Source organism: Dipteris shenzhenensis, chromosome 9, assembly GCF_047967505.1.
Source record: "Dipteris shenzhenensis isolate YYH24624 ecotype China chromosome 9, Dip_SZ_1.0, whole genome shotgun sequence".
Taxonomy (NCBI): domain Eukaryota; kingdom Viridiplantae; phylum Streptophyta; class Polypodiopsida; order Gleicheniales; family Dipteridaceae; genus Dipteris; species Dipteris shenzhenensis.
The window spans coordinates 55,215,290-55,237,867 of record NC_141604.1 but is presented as its reverse complement, the minus strand read 5'-3'; the positions used below and the strand labels follow the sequence as shown (position 1 = coordinate 55,237,867).

Here is a 22,578-nt window from a genome sequence, read left to right as displayed (position 1 = left end):
GCAGGTTTCTGACAGGCTGAGGTGTTTGGAGCCTCTTTTCAGTGAACAAAACAATGTATGACAAGTGGTTTATGCATATAAAATCAGTGCAATACCTCATCTGAGGTGGGAGAAGTGTCCAGGACAGCAGTGTTTTGTGCTTAGTCAGCTGATGATGCACTGATAAAGCACTTGTGGAACAGCTGCAGCATTCTGAAGTTACTGTTTTATGCCTATTTGAGCACGGTACAGTGTGTCAGAAAGTACAGTGACTGGAGGGAAAATTTTCTGTTTTGCTGCAGATTTTTTGACTGTAAAAACAGCACTATTGTGAGTGCTCCTGGCTCTTGATAGAGCAGGTTTTCTGAGAAATCAGAATTTTATTTAGTCATTTTTTTGACTTACAGGGAGTCAGGTACTTCCCTTATCTGATATGGCACTAGGGGGAAGTGAATCTTCAATTCTAAACATAAAGAAATTGGAAGGGGCACCCAATTATGCAATATGGGCAGAACAGTGTTTGAATGTACTTCTACTAAAGAAGATTTCTAAGCCCATAAGGGTGAAGGGTGTCAAGCCATCTGGGATGTCAGATGATGAGTGGGAGGAGCTTGATTTGTCCGCTAGGGCTGCTATCATGCTTACTCTCAGTGATTCTCTTGTGTTCAATGTTCAGGCTGAAAAGACCTCTTATGGCCTATGGCAGAGGCTAGAAGAGTTGTATGCCCAAAAGAGTTCAGCCAGTAAGGTTTATTGGTTGAAAAAGCTTGTAGACCTTCGCATGAAGGAAGGTACAGCTATGACCTCACACTTGAGTGAGTTCAATGCCATCTTTACACAGCTTATTGCACAGGGATTGAACCTTGATGAGGAGTTCAAGGCTACTTTCTTGTTGTGTACCCTCCCTGAGAGTTGGGACACTTTCAAGACGACCCTGTCTAATTCAAATGTCACTCTTATGTATGCTGATGTGGAGAGCTCTCTCCTTATGGAGGAGATGAGCAGGAAGAATAATATGGGCGGCAAGTCTTCCAATCCTTTGCAGGTACAGGAAAGAGGTAGGACTCAGCAGAAGGGGAGATCTGCTGGAAAGTCCAAATCCCGCAGTCAGTCCCGTGGCAAAAAGGATATTGAATGCTTTTACTGTGGCAAGAAGGGACATGTGAAGTCTAAGTGCTTCAAGTTTATACGGGATCAGAAAGCCAAGAAGGCTGAGACAAAGGATGCAGGCAGTGGAAGCAAAGGCAAAGGCAAGGCCAAGGCAGATGACTTGGATGCAGTGAATGTTGCAGCAGAGGACAGTGACAGTGACAGACATGATGTTTTATGCTCTTCTGCTGTAATTGCACATACATTGGTTATTGATGGTCATGACATGCACACCTGGCTCTTGGATTCAGGTGCTTCTTTTCATGTTACTCCTCATAGGGAGTGGTTTACTTCCTACACAGGTACTCATGGAGTTGTTCACCTTGGGAACAACTATGCATGTCAGATTGCAGGGATTGGCAGTATACAGATAGTATTCCCTGATGGACGCACATTTATGCTTGATGGTGTTCGTCATGTGCCGCAAATCAAGAAAAATCTGATTAGCACTGGCTTGTTGGATGACAGTGGTTACCACACCACATTTGGGGATTCCAAATGGGTGATTACTGATGGCCAGGTTGTAGTGGCTGAGGGTTATAAGAGTGATACCTTGTACCCTCTTTATGTTTCCAGTGTAGGTAATCATGTTGTTGCCATAGCCGAGCTGCCAAAGGTCTCATTGTGGCATAGCCGGTTGGGACACATGTCCGTTAAAGGAATGCAAGAACTGTCACGTTTGGGTTATCTGCCGTCTCTTTCATTTTCAGATTTGCCTACTTGTGATCATTGCATATTTGGCAAGCATTCTATGACTCCTCATAAGAGGAGAACTCCCCAAAATAGAGCACCGCTTGATCTACTGCACACTGATTTGTGTGAGATGCCACAGCTATCACTAGGGGGTGCAAAGTATTTCATTACTTTTATTGATGATGCCACACGCAAAGTGTGGGTCTATTTCTTGAAGCATAAAAGCGATGCCTTAGATGCTTTCAAGAAGTTTGTCGCTCAGGTTGAGAATCGGACAGGTCGCAGGCTGAAATGCCTCAGATCTGATAATGGGGGTGAGTATGTGTCACATGCTTTTGTACTTTTTTGCGAAGCTAAGGGCATTAAACAGGAACTCACAGCCCCTCATAATGCATCTCAAAATGGTGTGAGTGAGCGGATGAATCAAACTATTCAGGAGAAGGTTCGATGTATGTTGTCTTATGCTGCATTGCCCCATGGCTTTTGGGCAGAAGCCGTGCAAACAGCAGTTCACATAATTAACAGGTCGCCGAACAAGGCTTTGGAGTTGAAAGTGCCAGAAGAGGTGTGGTCTGGCAAGCCACCTTCATATAAGCACTTACGTGTGTTTGGCTGCGAGTGCTTTGCTCATGTACGCAAAGAACTACGCACCAAACTGGAGCCAAAGTCTTTCAGATGCATCTTCATGGGTTATGGTGACGAAGGCGAAATGGGGTACAGGTTATGGGATCCCGTCAAACGGAAGATTATACGCAGCAATGATGTCATCTTTAAAGAGGATAGTGTACACAAAGAACCCGTGCAACCTGTGGAATACAGGAGGGTTGTTTATGATGATGTCGGACAGCAAAGAATGCCCATTAATATGCAGCAGCAGGCTGCTGTAGATAACCCTGTTCAAGAGGGTATACAGGCTGAAAATCAGCCAAACAATTTTGCCAATGATGCACCACTGGATATGCCAGCAAATGGGGCTGTAGAACAGCCAAATATGGTGGTACAGCCACCCGTCATGCATGACGAACAGGCTAGACAGCAGCCTAATCCGGAACATTTTGTTAGGAGAAGCACCCGTGTACAACGGCCTCCTGACAGGTTTGTTCCAGGAGCCAATAATGTGGCTGATTTTATCATGCTGACAGATTGTGGTGAGCCTTCCAGCTTCAAGGAAGCTATGGGAAGAACAGAGAAAAGGAAGTGGGAGAAAGCCATGCAGTCAGAAATGGACTCCCTACTTCAAAATGATACATGGGACTTGGTGCAGCTACCTGCAGGCAGAAAGGTTTTGCCATGCAAATGGGTTTACAAAGTCAAAGTGGATTCAAATGCTTTACCGAGGTATAAGGCCAGATTGGTTGCCAAGGGATTTAAGCAGGAGAAGGGCATTGACTTTGATGAGATCTTTTCCCCTGTAGTCAAGATGACTACTTTGAGAGCAGTGTTAGCTCTTGTTGCTCATGAGGACATGGATTTATGTCAGATGGATGTGAAGACTGCTTTTCTTCACGGAGATCTCCATGATGAGATCTACATGAGTCAGCCAGAGGGATATGCTGTTAAAGGGAAAGAGCAGCTTGTGTGTAAGCTCAAGAGGAGCTTTTATGGACTCAAGCAGGCGCCAAGAGAATGGTACAAGAAGTTTGATGCCTTCATGCAGTCCCAAGGGTATCATAGGTGTGAAACCGATCATTGCTTGTACACCAAACGGGCAAAGGATGGCAGTTTAATGCTACTCATTCTATATGTGGATGACATGCTGATTGCCAGCAAATCTCAGCAGGAGATTAGTGCTTTGAAGAAACAACTGCATAAGTCTTTTGACATGAAAGACTTGGGTGATGCAAACCATATTCTTGGCATGCGGATTATTCGTGACAGGTACATTGACAAAATACTGCAGAGGTTTAAAATGGAGGGGGGGAAGTCTATTAGTACCCCGTTGCCTCCACATTTAAAACTCAGCAGTAAGGACAGCCCCAGATCAGATGATGATAAGGCTGAAATGGCCAAGATTCCGTATGCATCTGCAGTTGGTTCTTTGATGTATGCCATGGTTGCCACTCGTCCGGATATTGCTTTTGCGGTGGGAGTCATCAGCAGGTATATGGCAAATCCAGGCAAGCGGCACTGGGAAGCAGTGAAAGGTGTCTTGAGGTATCTCAAGGGTACCAAAGACTTGTGCATATGCTATGGTAGGCAGGATGCATTGGTGCATGGTTTTACAGATTCAGACTATGCAGGGAATGCAGATAACCGGAAGTCTACTACCGGCTATATTTTCACATTTGCAGGAGGTGCTATATCATGGGTGTCTCGGTTGCAGAAATGCGTTGCACTGTCAACCACTGAAGCTGAATATGTTGCAGCCACTGAGGCTTGCAAGGAAGCAATATGGCTTACTCGGCTGGTGGGAGATTTGGGCATTACAGGAGATATGCCAGTTTTGCATTGTGATAGTCAGAGTGCTATCATGTTGGCAAAGAATCCGGTCTTTCATCAAAAGACCAAGCACATAGATGTGAAATATCATTTCATCAGGGAGGTACTGGAAGACAAGCGACTTGAGCTTGTGAAGGTGCATACTGATGATAATCCTGCAGATTTGCTCACTAAGAGCTTGCCTACAGAGCGGTTTGCACATTGCCGCCACATCATGGGATTAGGATGAGACCATTCTTATTTTATGGTCTTGTATACAGTAACTGTATATTGCTGTAATTTTTATTCTTTTCTCCCCTTTAGGCACATTGGCCTTTAGGTGGGAGGTTGTTGGGGTAAAGGCACATTGCCACCCTTTTGTTAAAGTTATGACACCTATGACTGTCTTAAGACAGTCATAGGGTGAAAGCCTAATCCTAATAAAACCTATGAGTTTGTGGTGTGGCTCAACACTTCACACCCACACTTTTCTGTCTCCCCCTCTCTCTCTCTGTCATCATCGTTCCACTCCCTCACTTTTCCCTCACACCTTCTATGTCGGAGATTGTACGGTCACCTCCCCATCTGTACGCCCCATATGAGGAGAGCATTGGGGGTGAACCTAGAAGTGATGTGGCTGCCACACGGGCAGCGCTTTGACTACCATCTGAGCAGCAAGCTCACAACAAGAAATCATAAAAGCATGGGGATGCCACATGGGCAGCACATGGGCTGCCATGTGGGCTGGCAGTTTGGAGCCACCACAGTGGACTGCAGAGATACGGATATGCAACATGGCTGTCAGCGATTGATGAAGAGCTTGATTGTGCAGTGATTCCAGCAATGGATAGACACGTAAGCAGTACAGATTGCAAGCAGGAGCAGTACAGACCTGCTACAGAAGCTGTACGGACCTGCAGCATGCTTTCCAGGGGCTGGAGATGGCTGGAACAGAGTCGGAACTGGTACAGCAGTTAGGCACCAGTCACTTTTCACAGACTGAGTGGGTCGGCTGAAACAGGCTTTAAGTCGGCCAATAAGACCCCTACTGGCTTTCAAAGCCCTATAAAAGGGGGGGGCCTATGGCTCATTCCACATCCACTTGAGCAGCAAGCAACCAGCAGATTGGAGCAGCAGATCAGCACCTACAGGGCCTACATCCAGGAGGTCTAGAGGAGGCTGAAGAGCTGCAGACATAGCATGGAGGGGGCTGCACACCTAGGCTAACAGTTAGGTCAGCAAGGTGCAGGGATCAAGGCACGGTGACTAAAGTTTATGGAAGCCCGATAAGGAGCACGTGGGCTCAGGGATCTAAAAGTGCCAAGGAGGTAGGACAACTTTTGTTAAGGACAGGGGTCCACGGTTTAGTGGGACTCTGGACTCTTTTGTATTGTGTTCTTTGGACGGAAATATATTGTTGGTTCTATATCTTTCTAGGAGCATTTTCTATTTATTCGCTCACACATGCATATTAAGTACACAAAGTAAAGAAGTTTTGGATTCCATAGTTAAACACAATTCCTGAGCTATCTATCAGTCTTCCGCTGTGTAAGGTACCCTCTGCTATGGTCATTTCTAACATCTGAGTGTTTGTCATAACTGCCATAGGCATCATAGCTTCAACAGTAGTTGGCTGCTCCATAGCATTTCTATCTCCACTTCCAGCATAGAATTGCTTGCATCTCTATCAAGAACACTGTCAGGAACCCTGTCAAGAACCCTTTTTGCATCTGTCTCTTGTCCATCGACTACGTACATGTTTGCATGTTAACTACCTTCTCTTGTTTCCTACTGCAGATCACGGGAGTAGCACCGATATTATTCCACCCAGCCTTTCTTGCTGAAACGTGAGAGCTAGCTGAGAATCAGAAATTCCAAAAATCACGTAAAAAGCACCATCTCCTTCTCTCACTAGCTCCAGCAAGCCCCAATCTCCCTAGATGGATCTAGATGCCACATGTCATCATTATAGGGCCTTACTAATGCAACATTTCACCCCTCTCTTGGGATGCTTTAATTTCCTTTGCCCCTAAGCACATTTCATGCATTAGGCCCTTAGCCTTAGATCCACCTAGTCTGGTGCTATCAACCCTCACCTAGGACCTTGACATTAATTCCCTCCCGATCATTTACATAAAGCGCAAACAAATATATTACAAACATAGATCCTTTAAGGGAAATGTCAACTGATTCTTCCGAGGTCATGCTACCTCGGCTAGAGCGTAACATTCCTTCCCTCTTCAGACATCAGCGTCCTCAATGATAAAGTCTGGGAACACTCTCCGCAACTAGTACACGGATTCCCAGGTAGCTTCGGATAGAGGCTGACCATGCCATGCAACCAACACCGTGGGTATCTTCCGATTTCGTATTTGCATTGTTCCTCGGTCCCGGATTCTTGTTGGTTTGTGCCTCGCATTATCCTCTATCTCCTGAAACAAAACCACACCTTCGATTAGTGAGTCACCTGTATGTAAAAATTTCTTTAAGCGCGAAACATGAAAACCGGGTGCACCTTACACCCCTGTAGCAATATAGGCTACCTTGCCTATTCTCTTTAGAATTAACCACGGCCCACAGTATCGAGGTGATATCTTAGCACACTCTCTTGAAGTCAACGACTTCGAGTGCGAAGGAACTCTGAGAAAAACTTTTTCTCCTTCCTTAAATACTCTTATAGACCATTTTTCATCCGCATACACCTTGGCTCTATCCATAGCCTGGCGGATATTAGCTCTCGCAAGTGCTAGCATCTCCCGCATCTAAACTACAAAGTTCGCGGCACTAGGCACTCTCTGAGGTACTCCAACTATAGTTGGATTCACTCGTCTATAACCATAGTTCAGCTCAAACGGACTGAACCCCGTAGAGGAATGTTTTCTATCATTGTAGGCAAACTCTAACAATGGCAACCACTTGTCCCATGTATGTTGCCTTAATGACACATATGCCCTCAGCATATCCTCTAACGTCTGGTTGACTCTCTCCGTCTGACCATCCGTCTCAGGATGATCCCCACTACTCATTCCCAACTCAATCCTTAGTGTCTCAAATACCGCTGTCCAAAAATGACCGGTAAATCTGACATCTCTGTCTGACACTATGGATAGAGGAATGTTTTCTATCATTGTAGGCAAACTCTAACAATGGCAACCACTTGTCCCATGTATGTTGCCTAAATGACACATATGCCCTCAGCATATCCTCTAAAGTCTGGTTGACTCTCCGTCTGACCATCCGTCTCAGGATGATCCCCACTACTCATTCCCAACTCAGTCCTTAGTGTCTCAAATACCGCTATCCAAAAATGACCGGTAAATCTGACATCTATGTCTGACACTATGGATCTAGGCAATCCATGTAGACGAAATATATGTCTAATAAACAAATCCGCTACTTGCGGGACACTAACAGACTCTCTAGTCGGAATGAAGTGAGCCATCTTGGTTAGACGATCAACCATCACAAAGATAGAATCATACCCTCCTTGTGTTGTAGGCAGCCCTACAATAAAGTCCATGGAAATGCTCTCCCACCCACTTAGTGGTATTTCCAAGGGCTGTAAAAGTCCGGGTGGCTTCACCCGTTCAACCTTGCTTACTTGACACGAAAAACACCGTGTCACATATTCATGAATATGCTTTTCCATCTTTGGCCAAAAGAAATCTCGCTTCACGAGATCATATGTCTTCTCGACTCTTGGATGTCCCCCACATGGGCTATCATGGCACTATCGAATGACTCTCTGCCTGAGATCATTCTGACTAGGTACTACTACCTTGCCATTTCGTTTCAGCATACCATCCCTTATGGTATATCTTGCATATGTTTGGCCTTTTCTGGATGCCAGGCTATCCTTTTCTTTTTCCCCGGGTTTTAACATATGAGCCTTAGGCCATAGGCTCTGGACAAACTCGTCCACCTTTTGAGTTTCTCTAATCTCGGTCATTAGAGCACTCTCTAATACCGTAAAACTCATATTGTGCATAATGCGAGACAACGCATCAGCAACCTTATTATCCTTCCCTCTTCGGTACCGAATCGTTAAATTAAACTCCTGCATGAGCTCTGCCCACCTAGCTTGGCGGCCCCTCAAGTCAGGCTGTTTACAAAAATGCTTCAGAGTATCATGATCCACATCCACATAAAACTCTGAACCATACAAATAATGCCTCCATATTTTCAAAGCATGGATAACAGCATACAACTCCAATTGATCAGTTGGCTAATTCCTTTAAGAGGGAGAAAGCTTCTTGCTTTCAAAGGCTACTGGCCTTCCCTCTTGAAGGAGAACTGCTCCTACCGCAATGCCACTTGCATCGGTTTCCAGGAACAACGGTTTCTGGGGATCAACTATTTTTAACACCGGTCCTGTGACCACAACTTGTTTTATGGTGTTAAAACTTTCTTGTTGATTCTGTCCCCATATAAAAGGTACTTTATCTGAGGTCAAATCAGTCAATGGCGATACTATTTCGGAATATCCTTTGATATGTCTTCTATAAAATTGAACAAATCCCAAGAATGATCGCAACGCGGTCAGACTCTGAGGGATTAGCCAAGTCAGTATCGCTGCCACTTTCTTTGGATCCATTTCTACCCCCTCTCGAGTAATTATGAATCCTAAATATTCAAGCCTAACCATACACAGTATAGTTTTTTTTTTATTTACATAAAGACTGGCTTTCCTCAAAGTATTGAACACTATTCTCAAGTGTTCACGATGCTCAGTAATACTTTTACTGAACACTAGAATATCGTCAATAAAATGTACTACAAACTCAAGTGTTCACGATGCTCAGTAATACTTTTACTGAACACTAGAATATCGTCAATAAAATGTACTACAAACTTTCCGATATACGGACGTAGTAAATCGTTCATAAGCATGACGAATGTCACTGGAGCATTGGTAAGTCCAAAGGGCATTACCAAAAACTCATAATGACCAAACCTGCTTCTGAAAGCCGTTTTATGCACATCTTCGGCTCTAATCCGGATCTGATGGTAGCCACACTTAAGATCTATCTTGCTGAAAATCACGGCTCAAATCATCAATCCGAGCCATCGGATACATGTGCTTAACAGTGATATTATTCAATGCTTTGTAATCTATACAGAGGCGAAACGTATCATCCTTTTTCTTCTTTAATATCACTGGCGAAGCAAAAGGTGAGAAACTTGGTTGAATCTGGCCCAACTTGAGGTATTCTTCCAATTGTCTACGCACCTCCGCCTCTTCGGTAAAACTCATTCTATAGGGAGGTCTATTTACAGGTTCTGCCCCCGGGATCAGCTCAATCTTATGCTGAACATTCCACTCTGGAGGTAACCCATAAGGTAGTTCATCCCTAAAACATTCAGAGAACTCCTCTGCAATAAGATTGGCCATCTCATCACTTTGCATAACATCAGTGCTAGCCGAAGAATCATCAACCGGCTCTACCGATGCTGTGCAAAGGAATAAAAACTCTTCTTGAGCTTTTCGGATTTCCATCACGGAAACCAACGGTCCCTGAGGTATATCTTTCTCACCTCGCAAGACATAAAGCACATCATTCATCTTGAATTGATATACGTGCTTTTTCCAATCAATGGCTGGATTCTTCCTAGAATGCCACGCCATACCCAAGGCTATATCTGCATGAGCAAGCTTGGTCATTTCAAAATCAAGCTTCTCAGCATAGTCCTGAATACGAAGCTCCAACTGGGTAACCCTTTGGTCCCATACTTCAGTTGAACTTCCATCGGCCATCCTGACTGTATACGCATAGTCAGATGGACTTGTCTTTAATTTCAGCCTCTTCACGAGCTTGGAGTTAATCACATTGTGAGTTGACGCCGAGTCAAACAACACAATGACATCATGATTGGCCACTTGCCCTTTCATTTTAATTAACTCCGTATCATTAAAGGCTGTATACCCCGTTGCTGCGGGCTTAGATAGGATGTTATCAGGTGCACTCGTTGCTAGCTTAGCAACAAACACACATAACAAACAAGGTACTGACCTCTGAGAAGATCCCGCTAGCTGAATCAGCATCTCTCGCTCTGGGACTTCCCTCCATTTCCACGTCGCATTCTGAGACTACCATCTCAGCCATCCGACGATCCTTATTACATGGACAATCCTTCCACTGATGAGGCTGAAGGCAACCAAAACATAAGCCTTCTCTCCTCGCTTTTTCTCTCTGCTCTGGGTTTAAGGAAGACTTAGACCAAGCCCGGGCTGCCATTGGGGTTACTTTCCTTTTCACTCCAATGGCGGTACTTGGTTTAGGAGTTTCAGCTGGTTTCGCCTACTTGGCTTGACTACTCGGCTGAGAACCACTCCCTTTACTAATCCATTTCTTCTTAAACCCATATTTCTTTTGGTACCCATACTGGGTTCCAACCTGTGTAAACCCACTTGGTCTGCTGCCCTTGGCATCTTCATAGTTCAGGGCTATGGCTATTGCATCATCCAACGTATTCGCATACTTAGCCCGAACTTCCATTTTTATCCGATCATTCAATCCAAATATGAAATCTTTCACTTGGACTGATTGAGGCAGGGGTTCATCAACCTTCATTACACTCTCTCGAAACTTATCAGTGTATTTTGCCACTGATAAATTTCTTTGACGAAGGTTCCTATACTGATCCCAAGCGCGGGATGCTTCGTCAGGAGGTAAGAAGTGTTTCCTGAATTCTCTTTTAAACCCCTCCCAGGTAGTGGATGCTATACCATCTTTTTGTTGCTTAATCCACCACCAATCCGCTGCCTCACTAAACATGTAGGTGGCCTCGCGCATCTTCTTGATATCATTCCTGATTTCACAAATGACGAACGCTTCGTCCCATTTGTGTAACCAGGTCTCAATGACATCAGAACTACGGTCGTTCATCCGAATAGAATACTTTTCCGGCCTGTAATTGGCAATATTTGGTACTTTAGCCTTCCTAGGCTCGATCGTATGGACACTAGACTCCGGTTCCATTGGAGCCTTTCCCTTCTCATCTCGAGAAGCTCTGGCAGACATACTGTGTATCACTCTTCTAAGTTCAGATTGCCCTGCATTGGCCTGTAACTGTTGCGCTAATAACTACTGCAAGGCATCCTCAAGCAATGCAATCTTGCCAGATAAGGTGTGAGCTCCTGGGCGCGACACCTGCTGGGTCGGCCGGACTCCTGACTCACCAGGGTCCCTCCTGGAAGCCCCTTCTTCTGCTTCCATTCAGTTCAATGGGTGTTTTGTTTTGTTTTGTTTTGTGGGGGTTTTTTTTTTTTTTTTAACACCGCTAGAACACTGTATTTACAAACTGACACAATTCAGTGTACTAACACTCTGACACAATTCCCTATACTAGGGAATACCTGCAATCCCACATGCACCTGACTAGGCATTTGACACATGCAAAACCCAAATAGCGCTTTTCCCTATACTAGGGAAGCTCCTGCAAACTAACTCTAATTGAAACACACAGACATAGCCTCAAGCATAATCTGTCCCTGCTATAGCATCGTAAACTGCAAACACTGCTACAATTACAAAAGCCTAATCTGTTTCTGACAAAACAGGAATGACAGAACAAAAGGGAAAATGAGTAAAGTGCTCCCTGGTCTTGTTCGCTCCTCTTTTTTTTTATGTCAAGGCGTAACTCTATGTTCGAAATCTGTCTGAGCCTACAAGCTGTCTGCGTGGCCTTGGAGGGCTCTGACTGTAAGTCCGCCAGGGAAGCAGGTCGACATCTATTTCAGACCAGTCAACCACGTAACACCTCGAAGGTCTTCATTCCGTCGTAAACCACGGGCAGCGCCAACACCTTGCTCACGGGCTATTCCATGACCACGTCCAAACCCACGAATTGCTTCGAAGGTCTCCCATAATACGAGCTCAGCCACCACGCTGTCCCTAGGCCCTGCTGTTCGTCGTTAGATCATTCGTAATTCATCAACCATCCTTGCGGGACCCGTTCAATCCACGTATCGCTTAATTACCAAAGCTTTCACCTAATACACCGCAAGCTCTTGCTAGCCAACGCGGGAATACCACCAAACAGATACGTCGTTCCTCGTCAGGTCTGCGCTCCAACCTGTTGTCCGCTCCAAGATCAAAGACACATTCGTCACTGCACGACAGCTACCCACTCACGACGCCTTTCACGTCCCGTCCAATCACTGCCTGTCTCGCAAGTCTTTCACCCAACCCCTAGTTCAACCTAAGGGCTCTGATACCAATTGTTAACTACCTTCTCTTGTTTCCTACTGCAGATCACGGGAGTAGCACCGATATTATTCCACCCAGCCTTTCTTGCTGAAACGTGAGAGCTAGCTGAGAATCAGAAATTCCAAAAATCACGTAAAAAGCACCATCTCCTTCTCTCACTAGCTCCAGCAAGCCCCAATCTCCCTAGATGGATCTAGATGCCACATGTCATCATTATAGGGCCTTACTAATGCAACATTTCACCCCTCTCTTGGGATGCTTTAATTTCCTTTGCCCCTAGGCACATTTCATGCATTAGGCCCTTAGCCTTAGATCCACCTAGTCTGGTGCTATCAACCCTCACCTAGGACCTTGACATTAATTCCCTCCCGATCATTTACATAAAGCGCAAACAAATATATTACAAACATAGATCCTTTAAGGGAAATGTCGACTGAGGTCACCTAGGTACGACAAGGACCCTTAGTATCCTTAGGACCCTTAGGCTACTTAACCTAACTTAACCCAACTAACCTTGTAGTTAAAGTAACCTGACCCAAGTTAGTTCTAACCTAGCCTAACTCGAGTTTTGTTTAGCCTAGCCTAAACTAAACTTGCTAACCTAACCAACCTTACCCAAGCTGCTAACCTTAGGAAAAATTAACCTAATCTAAAGTTTTTTGCAAATCTAGCCGCGTTGCTGCTGAAAGTGGTGGCAACGCTGGCAGAATTGCGCAAGGATTAGGTGTCTTGACAAAACCAGTTCAAGTCGGAGGGAAATAGGGAGAGCAGCTGGTTGCTGCAAGCGTGCAAACAAAGGGATAGACAAGCTGAAGCACCAATATCGGCAAAATTATTAGCAGCGGAGACCTGGCAAGATGCTCTGAGCACGGTAAGCAGGACCCTTATTTACTCAACGAAGGCTAAGGTAGTGAATCCATACAACATAACAGTTCCAGAGTTCACTGACAAGCTCTCCAAAAACTAGCGACAGGGCGTAGGGGGCTTGCTACAAGCAACGGTTGCTGGCTGTAGCTTAGGTGCGTAGCTTGTAGAGTGTTTGTGGCTATCTATTTAGGCAGCTGCAATTGGAAATCATCATTGGTGGCGGGAGCACGCACTGCAGACTAGTGTTGTCTTGTGTATTTCTCCGTTCAAGCCAGCTTCAAAACATTGCCACTGATCAGTGTGGTAGGTGCTAATCTTTTCCAAGCATCTAAATCTGTCTCAGAGATCGGTTCCTATCGTTGAAGGGAAAGGTGCCAGGCAAATGCTCTAATACAAATGTAGAAAAGGGGTCGGGGCAGAATAGAGAAAGGGGCTGGAAGAGCGGAAGGGAGAGAGAGGAAGGAAGAAGTGGAGGGAGATGGGGGAGGAGAGAGGAAAAGGATTGAATAGGGGAAAAGAATAGAATTGGCAGAAGGGAGACATTATCTCCTTTTTGCCCTCTCTACGCCTACAAATCCCCTAGCCAAATTAGCCCTAACCCTCACTAACTTGGCCCAATCTTGGCCTTCATTACAGGTGAATGCACAGAAACAACAGTGAAAGGCAACAATATAAATTGCAAGATAGAACTCCATAAATCCAAACATCATCCAACATGCAGAACCCCATACATCCAAACATGACCACAGCAATCTGTTGCACGTCACTAAGAGAGAACAACAAATCAGATGTACAAGTAAAAAGTTGACAACTCTGAACCTAAGCCAAATCACCACCCCATGGTAATTGTATAACTTTTATGCTTGGCAGTTGCAGATCTTTCCTTTCAAGTCATAGACTTGGCCTGATTCTGAAGGGGATAGCCTTTAAAAAGGTTCCTCTGATAAGATGACTTCCGACTAAAGGATCACAGGGGAGCCTCACAAAATCAAACTGAAAACTCGGAACACATTAGCAACCATGATTATTTAGAATAAAAACTCTTCAAGCCAATGAAATATTAAGGAGATAATGCTTTCAGAAAATACATCTTACAAAATCTCAAAAAGTTTGAAAACCCACATTGTACTCTGCCAACCAGAAAGAATAAACTTACAATGTGAATAGAATCAAACAAAAGGCACCTCTGACTACTTGAGAGCACCTCAAGTCTCTCAACAAAGTGAGATATGCACTAACTTTGCATACCAAGAAATGCACATGAATGCAAGAGGATATAACAGATCAAAACACCAAAAGATACAGCAAAAACAAGGTGCAGAGACAACAGGGTAAAATGGAAAACTTACAGATTCAAGAATGTAATCATACACAGCCAAAGCTTCTAGGGGCCTTCCTGCCACACTAAAAGCATTTAGCAACAAGTTCAGCATCAGTAAATTGGGCTTGATACCATCTGCTTCCATTTTCTTGAATATGTTCACAGCTTGCTGACACATTCCCTGCAGCATGTCCCATCAGACAGCAGTCATTTGCGGAAAGTCTACTGCAAAATTCAAATTGCAAAATGCTGTCATAAGACTTTGGAAACACATTATCTCATCACTACAAAAAACAAGAAAATAGTAAAATGTAAGAAGAATCACTCCCACGTAAAGCGGGTTGTAAACCATTAAAAACTGAACAGAATTCCAAAATGTATCAGAATAGCAACAAAATGAGACCTGCCCAAGCATCACACAACTTATTCTAGCCCTTACAAAAGCTTGCAGAAGGCATCACTGACGAGAGGCAGCCTACGTATTAACTCCAACTGCCAAAACTCACTGATCTTTGCGCATAACAAACTAAGAAGCCGCCTCTAAACTTTGATTTCAGCTGGCCTCAACATGTCATGCAGTACAATCCCCTGACCTCATGCATTGTACCTCTGTCATTTCAATTTCATTGGATACTTTGAATATAGGCATGATGTCGACTTGGTATTGCAGATCTGTACGGATATGTTGAAGAACACAAAGAAAGAACATGACCTTGGATCAAGCAAGTTGACAAGTTGTGACTTTCACCATGTAAAGATGATAGACGGTACAAAATATAATGAGATTCCTCTGCCCAATCCCTGAACTTGTTATCCGTACTTATATATAGATGAATCCAGGAACATGCCCAAACTCATCCTCTCAAACACAACGCATAGTGCAGCTTCAATCTCATGACAGTCACTCACAACAATGAAAACCATAAACTCCTTCACGCATAGCAATGACTAGCTTCCCACCGACATCATCAGCACCCAATGGTGGGTGTACACCCTAGTATAAGCCTATGCTCTCACACATACATATCCACACATGGTCGTCTGCAGTATAAGCTATATTAGACTTCTGATCATGTACTAAAAATTTACAGAGAAACTTTTTGTCCTGTAAGGCACTTGTAGAAGGACCGGTGTGAATAAAAGGTAATCCTTTCTCTAGCAGTAGTCACCAGTTGGAAATCAAGGTGCACTCTTCCCTGAGGATGCAATGTCCCATGTCATCTAGCTTGCTCCAACAGCAGCTGCTCCTGCCGACAAGGGTGTTGGGCCTATAAATGGCCCAGCCCTGAGTCCACATGTGCTGTCTTGCCACAGCCCATCGGCCCTTTTGAGAATCATCTTACTACCTGTTTTGTGGTTCCCTGTTGAATGAAAAGAAAATGACCCATGATCCCAGCTACATAGGAATATTGAGCCATGCAGTGTATAGGGAAAATATAGATAGGTTTTTTATTATCATACAGTGAGCATAGAAAATCTTACTCCTGTATCTATCCTCTAAACAAAGTGTTTGGGAAATAGATGAATGCATAGAAAGGGAAAAAACAGCCCACATTCATTGATTGAATTCACAATCAAAGCGACAGACAATATACAAAAGTTAATGTTCTACTTCAAATCTTGCTCCTCTATCTATCCTCTAAATGGAGTGTATGGGAATGGATGAATGCGTAGAAAGGAATAAAACAGCCCACGTTCATTGATTGAGCTCCAAAAGGACAGACAAAATACATGGACACACCTCTACTTCAACAGTTAAAACTATCTAGAGATAAAACAGCCTGCATTCATTGATTGAACTCACAATCAAAGGGACCAAAATATCTACAAGAGTGTGTGAGAGGATTGTTAGAGGTCAGCATCTCCTGATGTCACCTAGAGAGAGGGCCTTGCATGTGGGTGTGCCCGCCCAATGAGTGAGGCTAGCGTAAAGAGTGAGGGCCTGTGTTGTGGGTGTGCCCACCCCCCCGTGAGGATAGTCTAGGGTATGCTGGTCACTACGTGTTTGCTGTAGGGCTGCAGCAGTGGCAGCCTGATCAGTGTTGAGGGGCAAGAGGAGAGGCCAGCCCTTAGGGCTGTCCTTGAGCCCTTTTCTAGGGCTGTGTGAGGCGGGGCTGTCGGCTATGGAGGCGCCTAGGGGGTCGGCCCTGAGCAGGCCCCTGTAGGGCTGCTACCAGGCCCTTTTATAGGGCACAGGTGGGTCAGCCCATCCCCCTCTTGAGTCGGTCATGCTGTACTGTGGGGTCAGCCACCTTGCAGGCTGGTCAGCCAGCACTAGGGAGAGGCTGGGGGGGTATATATAGGCCCCTCCCTCAGCCCTCTTAGTATCATCTCTTGGAGCAGTATAGCCACTGCTGTCCAGTGCCTTGTGGAGCAGCATAGCCTGCCTTGTTGAGCAGTCCTAGGGCAGGAGTGTGGACAACAAAGCAAGTAAGTCTGATATCCAAGCAGAGATTAAAGAACACGAAGCTAGATGTGATAATGCGCTGAAGATCAGAATAGGGGGGCTCCCAAAAGATTGGTACAAAGACGAGGATACATATAGTGAAATATTGACAAAGATCAAATCAAGTTTGCCCAACATCGAATGGGTGAATGATGATGAGCAGGATGATGATCCAGCTTCTATTTTGCACTATAGAGGTCATGCAATCCTTACACTGAAGTCAAAAATTATGCGGATCAAGCTTCTTCGACAATCTTACAAGCTGAAGGGCACCAAAGTATGGATAGCAGAGGAGCTTACACAAACTCAACTCAAGATTAAGGCAACTGAATTAGCTAAAGTCAGGGCTGCCAGAAAGGATGGAAAATGGGCAGTTTATCGTGAAGGGGTAGCACTTATCAGAGAGTTTAAATCAAAACCAAAAGACTCTCAGTCTTAAACTGATGTATGGCTGTTTACTCTTCCAGAATATCATGTAGGTACTCTAAATAATTGGGGTTGCTTTTTGCACTCCTTGGGAGTTGCCATGTGCCCTCCCTAAAGCAGATGTACTAGAGGGTTTCTTGCTGTCCCATAGACCTTTTGGTCTCCAGTGGACGTTAATAGCCTCTTTCTTTCTTTCTTTCTTTCTTTCTTTGTGCTTCCATCTCTTGTGGTTGCTGAGCTGTCCGGTTGAGCCCTTGAGCAGCCTGTTGGTTCCGAGGTTCTCGTGTCCTCTCCTTTTCCCTTTTCTTAGTGTGTGAGGCGTGCTCTCTCTCTCTCTCTCTCTCTCTCTCTCTCTCTCTCTCTCGTTCATTTCCACTGCACTTCTCACAAGGATCACATGGACACACCTACTTAAACAGTTAAAACTATGTAGACCTAGTCTAGGGGTTAATCAAACAGCTTTACGTTCCATTTGCTGTATCCATATTCCTTCAGTAGAAGTACTAGCCTTGTGGCTTCACACACTGCCATCCTGGCTGCTTTCTATGTTACTTCAGTATCAGATAAGGCAATCTTGATCATTGCTGCCTGATGTACCTGCCCCTGAATCAAGAGAGAACATGTACCCAGTTCTCAGATCTCCTCTCATCCCAGTTAGCCTGCCTGGGTCGACATCACTAAGCTATTGTAACTCACTGCAATCAGATTTACCTTTCTAGTACCTCCAAATTCTTCTGGCTGCTCTCCAGTGTAGCTCCCTTGGCCACTGAATGATCGGCAGTGTTGTCTGCACTGCATAACATATTTCAGGCCTAGTCTGCCCACAAGCTTGGAGCCCAGCATTTTATTGATTTACAGTGCATACACTCAGGATTTGGGAGCAGATCCTAAATCAAGAGCTTGGGCTTTGGCATTGCTGAGCCAGGCACTCACAAAATTTGTCTTCTCAAGAATCAGTCCACAGGATTGATATTGAGAGAAGAGGCAATCCACGTACATGCATGGACCTCTAGGCTCACATAGGGCTCTTGTCATCCACTCTGAGCACACATTTCGGGCTACTCTTGCCCAACCCAGGTGCAATTAAGCTGGCAGTTAGCCATTTAGGCTAGTCTGTTTTGGCAGCCACCTAGATGTGGGTGTAGAGCTATGCACAAACCTGTCTGTTCAAACATTTGGTACAATTTTGCACCATTAGAGACCAGTTCAGGCCTTAGGTTGACCCACAAGGCCTTCTGCTGAGTCATTAGGAGTAGGCTATTAAAAAGAAACTTCTGCCACTCACATCTAACTATGATTTGTGTAAATTTTGGGTCTTTTGTGGAGATTTTGCACTGCAGCCTCTGAGGATTTGTATTTCAATAAAAATAAAATCATTGTTCATAGCACCCATACTGCAGTAACGCTTCATTCTCATGTCCATTGCTTAGTGCCACGACCAACTTTTGTGAGGAAGGGCACACATTCTACCACTAACTTCAGTTTTGGAGACTAACTGCTAATGTAGGTGCACAGTCTTGCAGCCCAGTATCTCTGCTTAGCAAAGCCTTCCTCTTTCAAAATCCTGCATATTCCTTTCAGTAGAAAATGAATCATCCAATGAAATTTTAGACCAAGGCCATGGATTTATAGATACTTGTTTTGGTGCAACACACACAATACTCCTGAATGAAAGTATAGGTCAAGAAAGACAACGAACTTATGCATATACCTCCGTTGTGGGCTCGGGATAGGTTTTCACGTTTCCACACAGTTGCATCCGTCAACAAAAAGTTATGTTAAGTAGTCTGTTACAGTCCCTCACACTCTCTTTATAATCCCACACCTGCACTTGTGTACATGCAACATGCACATGCATGTGCTTGTGCCTGGAGTGGGGTGTGTGTGTGTGTGTGTGTGTTGGGGGGAGGGGGGGGGGGGATTTCCACTAAAAGAAAAGAGGTGATGGTTAATGGCTTTCACAAGTGAAGTAATCTATGAAACATGTAGAACAAGCTTGTTTTAATCTCTTCCATAAAGTTTAAGACACGAACAGATTCCCAAAGCGGCTAGGTATAGCACTGACAGAAATTAAGTGCATATGTAGACCTCTACATGGGACCAAATTTGGCATGGTGCTTGGTATTATAGTGCCCTAGCAGGAAAATGAAGACTACTTCACTTCACCTTTCTACCTCTCATGCCCCACGTGAAAGGTAAAATCTTTACATCTGGGGTGAGATCTAAGACAGAACAATCCACAGTGAAGGCACAAGGGCTTAAGATGTAAAGAGCAATAAAAGCTAGAAGTGTTTGTGGGTCTGAACGATGACTGCTCCATATCGGAACCGCAGAGGAAACTGAAGATTGCAGAATGGAGGTGACTGTTGAAGGTTAACAAAGAGGGTCTACAGACAACATGCAATTTTCAGCCATGGACAAATGATGGCAACTGACCTGCCGGGCATATGCATTCGCAAGGGCACAATATACGCTTGCAGTAGACTGTGAGCTTTCCGACCTCACGAGCTCAAGACACTCAAATGCATCTTGAAATCGTCCAGATCGACCGTAGATGTCCACTAGGGTGGTGTAAGTAACAACATTTGGGACTAGACCATTGCTCTTCATGTTGTCAAGAATTCTCTTCAATTCATCCCAACTGCCCATCCGTCCTAGCCAATCTATCAAAATATTATAAGTGTGTTGAGTTGGCGGGCACCCTTCTGCCTGCATTTGGGAGAAGAACTGCATTGCCTGCTCCTTTTGACTTGCTTTGAAATGGCACTCTATCAACGAATTCCAGGTAACCGCATCTGGTTCAATGCCCTCCGTCTTCATCTTCTGGAATACTTTAAGACCTTTTACCGCATCCTTGCGCTTGCCGAACATGTCTATGGTGATATTGTAGACATGCCTCTCTGGAGGGAGTCCTGCCCCCTGCATCTTTTGCAATATCTCCATCGCTCTCCGCCAGTGGCCAGCTTGTTTAAAACCCGTGACCAATCTACCATAGATAAACGCGTTAGGCTCGTGTCCATCAGCCTCCATGTTCTGGAAATAGGCCCAAGCTTGATCCAAGCGACCTGAATTTGTGCACGCATCGATCAGGAGGCTGTAAGTCTGTCTGTTAGGTGCCACATCGTTTTCTTTCATAGACTGCAGCAAGCTTTCTGCTTGTTCTAATAGCCCCTTCCTCGTATAACCCCTGATTAAGGTATTGTAAGTCCTAAGTTTCGGGATGCAACCGCCAGATTTCATTTCCTGAACAATCACCTCGGCCTCATTCATCCTGCCCTTCTCACCTAGAGCATAAATAACAGCAGTGTAGGCAGCGACGTTCGGAATAAAACCAGCTGCACGCATGTTCTTCACCAGAAGCATGCCTTGGTCGGCATCACCGGATGTACCGGAAGCAAAGACCAGATCATTGTAGAGTTTTGAGTCTATCCGTATTCCATCCTGTAGAATATCACTGTATAATTTCACAAATACGCTGCTTTCTACTTTGGCTTTGATGCCCGCTTGGACGGCAAATGTATAGTGCACTATGTCTGGACGAGGGCCCTCCTGTCGCATACGTTTCAACAAATCAAGAATTCTGAAGTAATCATCGTTCCGCAGGCAGGCTTCCATCAATGTGCTGTAAAAAAAGCATCCTTTTCCTTTCAGTTGATCGTCAAGCAAAAGAGCGTCACCCAACCTACCGTTCGCGCCGAGCCCCGCGACTACAATAGAACACAACTCATCATAGGGAGTGCAGATTTTGTGTTTGCGAATCCAATGCAACAAGCGGATGGCAATTTCGAATTTTTCATTTGAGCAAAGGCCTTTGAGCAGAGCACGCCACTGTGCCTGTGGCACTTTCTTATATTTTTTCGCCAGACCAACCTCCGCAGCGCGCTCTTCATTAGGGGGATGAGCAATGTTTGATCCCTTAGATGATACCTCCTCTTCATTTATCTCCTGAGGCTGGTTTGAGGGGCTTAGCTCGAGCTCTTGGATCGCTTCAAGATGAAGGACGAGGGGGTGGAGGTCATCAGAGTGAGGGGAGGAGGAAGGGAGAGGGGAAGGCTGGGTGAAGAGGTGGGCAGAGCAGAGGCAGTGAACCATGGGTTTCGTGGAGGAGAGGCGTGGATGCAGCAGGGCAGGCGGAGGAGGAGCGCAGGCGGTGGTGGAGGAGGAGGAGGTGGTGAAGCTCGTAAGCCTGGAGAGGTAGAGGGCTTCCATTAGCATACGCATTTTGCTGCTCTACTTGTCCTTCCATACAAATTATTATTGTCACACAGTGCTCAAAGATTGAAGAGTTTTTGTGATTATACCTGGCCATTTTTTATTTTTTTTAATCTAGATTTTTTATTGATCCACTTGCCTCTAGAAATCCTCCACATTTTTACCCTCTCTCTCTCTCGCTCTCTCCCTCCCTCCCTCATCGCTTTCAATGCATCATCTCCACCCTCTTTCCCTATTTGGATCTCGGGCATGCCTTGTGAATGATTTATTATCATTCACCTTGTTTGAGAATTTTTGTAATTCAGAAGCTCTACTTTTGGATGACTCAACTCCATAATTGCCTTTATAGCTTTCTAGCTTCTAATAGCTTTTCCTAGCTTTTTCGCAGAGCTAATAAAACTTTCAAGCGCTCCACTCAGCTTTCAAAGTTCATATGCTACGAATTCGTGTTGTCATTCGAGTTATAAAACATGTGCCACTCAAATTCCAAGGTTCGTGGGCTGCTTCCATTCGAGTTACAAAACTTGTACCTATGGAATTCATAGCAGCAATGTCACAGGCATCTCCTTTTGTATCCCTTTGCATAGCAAGGTACGACCCATGACCTGTAATCGTGCATGCTCATGCTGTTCGTATTTGAGTGTTTTTTCATCAATCCAGGTGCCGCGTAGTGGTATTGTTGATGTTTCGAGGAACTTTCTTTTTGCTTTTACCTTATCAGTTGCGAATGTTTGCATAACCTCGTTCCTGTAGACCAACATTCCATAGTCTCAATGCATAGTCACGATCATGAGAGCTGGGAATCGTGCCAAAGCCGATGAGAGCCAAGAAGCTTGTCGAAATCGCGCTAGCATGGT

General features: G+C 44.8%; 1 protein-coding gene across 3 annotated transcripts in view; it reads right to left on the bottom strand.

The window, feature by feature from the left end:
• LOC147898859 (uncharacterized) overlaps positions 1 to 21,723 on the bottom strand; it is a 117,034-nt gene extending 95,311 nt beyond the window's left edge. The window contains exons 1-3 of one of the 3 annotated variants that reach the window (XM_087378917.1): positions 21,196 to 21,320; positions 19,946 to 21,058; positions 14,666 to 14,818 (exon numbers count right to left, since the gene is read on the bottom strand). In XM_087378917.1, the coding sequence (XP_087235043.1) occupies positions 14,666 to 14,818; positions 19,946 to 20,872 (1,080 nt within the window). In that variant the 5' untranslated portion in view covers positions 20,873 to 21,058; positions 21,196 to 21,320. Of the gene's footprint in view, positions 1 to 14,665; positions 14,819 to 15,884; positions 15,999 to 19,945 lie in introns of those variants that run through there. The other 2 variants (XM_087378915.1, XM_087378916.1) reach the window with 2 other exon arrangements.
• Between the last annotated feature and the right edge of the window lie 855 nt (positions 21,724 to 22,578).